Source organism: Loa loa, assembly GCF_000183805.2.
Source record: "Loa loa unplaced genomic scaffold supercont3.264, whole genome shotgun sequence".
NCBI lineage: Eukaryota > Metazoa > Nematoda > Chromadorea > Rhabditida > Onchocercidae > Loa > Loa loa.
The window spans coordinates 41,470-45,324 of NW_018108444.1; the positions used below are offsets into that span (position 1 = coordinate 41,470).

A 3,855-nucleotide genomic window follows, 5' to 3' on the forward strand; every position below is an offset into this window, starting at 1 on the left:
AAAGTTATTTTTGTTTTTGTTTTTTTTTTTTTTTTTTTTTTTTGTCTATATTTCAATGATATATGGAATATGAAATATATGCATAATCCAAATATAATTGCATTTTCTCCATCAAATTAATAAATTAAAACATTGAAATTAGAAGTTATGTCGCCACAATTGTCAAATTTTATCAATAGGCATTTTGAAAATAACATATCGTCGCATAAGGAATAAAATGATAATTTAATATTTAATCATCAATTTGATCGAAGTTTGCTTCCGGAAATTTGACCTGAAAATCATTCATGTCATATTGTAATAGTTTCATTACGATTTGCGATAAAAATTTCGGAAATTTTAATCATAAACATCAAATGTTGATCGATTAAGTTTGTTAATAGTCAATCCTACGAAATTAACCATTTAATTGAATTATTCTAGAGAAACTAAAACATTTGATAGCTATCAATGGTACCGTATCATGGTTAAATGAATTGAAGTGTAATATTATTGTTAAAGATTTAAATTATTAAAATTTAGTTTTATAATTTCTTAAATTTCCTTTTCTTCTTTTTTGTAATTTTCACTTGCAGTAAATAAATTTATTTCATGAAATTAGCCAATGAATGATTTGTAAGAAATTTGAGTTTAAAAAAAAAAAAAAAAGAAATGGAAAAATTTGGAACAAACATAGAATTAGGCATAAAAATTAATTAATTATTAAAATAAATGAACAAATAGTGAAACAAAGAAGATAAAGCTTTAAAAAAAAAAAGAGGAGTGGACAAGGGGAAAAATAAGAAGATGAAAAATCAAATGAATGAATGAAAAATGGAAAAAAGGAATAGGACAAAAGAAAGAAATGGAATGAAATGGAATGAAATGGAATGAAATGAAATGAAATAAAATAAAATATAATGAAATGGAATGGACTGAAATAAAACATAATGAAATATAATGAAAGAAAATAAAATAAAATAAAGTGGGATGAAATGAAATGAAATGGAATGAAATGAAATGAAATAAAATAAAATACAATGAAATGGAATGGAGTAAAATAAAACATAATAAAATATAATGAAAGGAAATAAAACAAAATATGATGAAATAAAATGAAAATGGTATGAAATGGAATAAAATGAAATGAAATGAAATAGAATGAAATAAAACAAAATAAAATACAATGGAATGGAATGAAATGAAATAAAGTAAAATAGAATAAAATAAAATAAAATAAAATAAAAAATATAATAAAAATAAGATGGAATGAAATGGAATGAAGTGGAATGAAATAATTGTAAAACAAAATTAAATAAAATAGAATGAAATAAAATGAAATGAAATGAAATTTAATAAAATAGCGATAAATAATGAGCTTTTTCTTTCATTCATTCAATTCATTCTTCTTTTTCATCATCATCATCATCATCCTCTTTCCTCATTGTCTTCTTTCTTTCATTCTTTCATTCTTTCATTCTTTCGTCTTTTTTTTCTTTCTTTCAATTAATTATTAAGCCTAAAATTGGTGACAACTTTTTGAAATGTAATTATTGATAATAGCTGATGATGAAATTCAAATCGTCCAGTTAGAATTTTTCCAAGTGTACGTCTAAAGCTTGCACCAAAGAATAAATAACAAAAGAAATTGCCAGTACAATTGATAACAACCAATAGATTGGACATATCAACCAAATATACCAATATATGATAAACCTAGAATAAATTCTTCACTTTTTTTCTTTTAAATATTTTTTACCAAAAAGAAAATTTAGAAATTAATTAATTAATTTTAATTTGACCAAATATACTAATATATGATAGACCTATAATAAGTTCCTTTTCTTGAAATATTTTTTACCAAAAAGAAAATTTAGGAATTAATTAATTAATTTTAATTTGTCCAAATATACTAATACATGATAAACTTATAATAAGTTCCTTTTTTTCTTTTAAATATTTTTTACTAAGAAAAAATTAAATATTTTTTAAAAACAAAAAATTAAATATAATAAAAAAATTAAAAAAATTAAATATGTTTAAAAATTAAATACTTTAAATGATTTAAATAAAAATTAAATATAAGAAAAAAATTAAATATATTTAAAAATTAAATACTTTTAAATTTTTTTTATCAAAAAAAAATTAATTAATTAATTTTAATTTGGAAAAAAATTTGCATTTTTTGGGAAAAAAATAGTAAGACAAAAATAAATTATCACAATATGATTATTTTTTCTTTAATTTTTCTTTGTTTTTACTTTTTTTTTGGGCATTTTATATTTACATAAAAATATTATTTGGAAGGAAAAAATTTTTACACGAAATTTTAAGTTCTTTTAATAGTGATATTAAATGAAACATTTAATTGATACAGTTATTAAATTATTAAATTAATTTTAGATTTTTTAAAATTAAAATATTTCACTTTTCTTTTTTCTTTTTTTTTGTGTTCATTTTAAAGATATATGTATATATTTGGATAAATTTTAATTACCTTTTCCGCAAAGACCATTTCAATAAAATTAACCAAAAGAGCGGCTGAATTACAAAAGATGAACATGAAAACGACCAATATAAGACTAACAGTATCAGAATCATCTGAAATGAATTAATTTATTATCATTTATTGATTAAATAACAAGTAATGATTTGATAATAAGTAATGAATTAAATTGAAATTTTCATAAAGCTCTAATTTATTTCGCAAAAAATATCAAAGAAAATGTTATTTACCATTCAAATGGATACTGTATAATTTTATTTTTTGCATTAAAAAATTATTCCAATTTTATTATTTCATACCGGTTAAAAAAAAGAAAAAAACTTGTTACTAATGATGATTTGTTTAGGTTGAAAATATATTTTGAAAAAAAAAAAGGGAAAGAAAGAAAGAGTAAAGGGATAAAATAAGATAATTAGCATTAGCATATTGATAATTAGCATATTGACAAATAGCAAAAGTTTTAAAATTTAAAAAAAAAAAATTATTGACCAGAAGTGCCATTTTTGAGTACAGCTCGTACAACTAAAACATTAAGAATAACAATAAGTAGAAGTGGTCCAACAGCCATAAATATCGTATACATATAGGTATAATATAATTGATAATATGTTGCATTATTTCGAAGTTCTTAAAATTAAATTATCAATTGAAGTGAAAATAATTAATGAAATATTTGAAAATTTATTTTTGAAAAACAAACTTTAAAAATAAAATTTTATATAATTTCAAATTTTTTTTTTTGAAAATTAAAGATTAAATTTTATATATCACAATTTTTGTATCCTTTTGAAAGAACGATCACAATTATTTATTGATTCATAAATTAAAACTAATAAATTAATCGTTTAAAATGATTGTATTTTTGAAAATTATAAAACAAAAAAAGTAATTTTATATTTCGTCTTCTTTTTTCGGTTTACAATTTACCATTTATTAATATAATTTGGAAAAAAAAAATTAATTAACAGATATTATTGCACAAACATACCAGTAGGACAAACTTGTACTGATAATGTATTATTTCGTATTTCATCAATACAATCAATAGCTGTTAATTCAAAAAAATGTGGCACATTATACAAAAATGATATAATTGCAATTGATAAAACAGATAATCGAGCAAATCTGTAAAAAAAAGTATTTTTTTCAAATATCAACTTTTTCATTATCATTAACAAAATATAAACTAAAGAATAGCAATATTGATTAATTCAATCAGTCATTGATAATTTACTTTTTGTTATAATTAACAAAATATAATAATAAAGAATAGCAATATTGATTAATTCAATCAGTCATTGATAATTTACTTTTTGTTATAATTAACAAAATATAATAATAAAGAATAGCAATATTGATTAATTCAATCA

General features: G+C 19.5%; 1 protein-coding gene across 1 annotated transcript in view; it reads right to left on the reverse strand.

Annotated features, from left to right (window-relative positions):
- Positions 1–2,966: 2,966 nt before the first annotated feature.
- Positions 2,967–3,855, reverse strand: part of LOAG_18330 (hypothetical protein) — a gene marked incomplete at its 3' end in the record, with an annotated part of 5,249 nt that continues 4,360 nt past the window's right edge. Inside the window, exons 4-5 of the mRNA XM_020450992.1 lie at positions 3,474–3,610; positions 2,967–3,112 (exon numbers count right to left, since the gene is read on the reverse strand). Coding sequence (XP_020305272.1) covers positions 2,967–3,112; positions 3,474–3,610 — 283 coding nt within the window. The remainder of the gene's footprint in view (positions 3,113–3,473; positions 3,611–3,855) is intronic.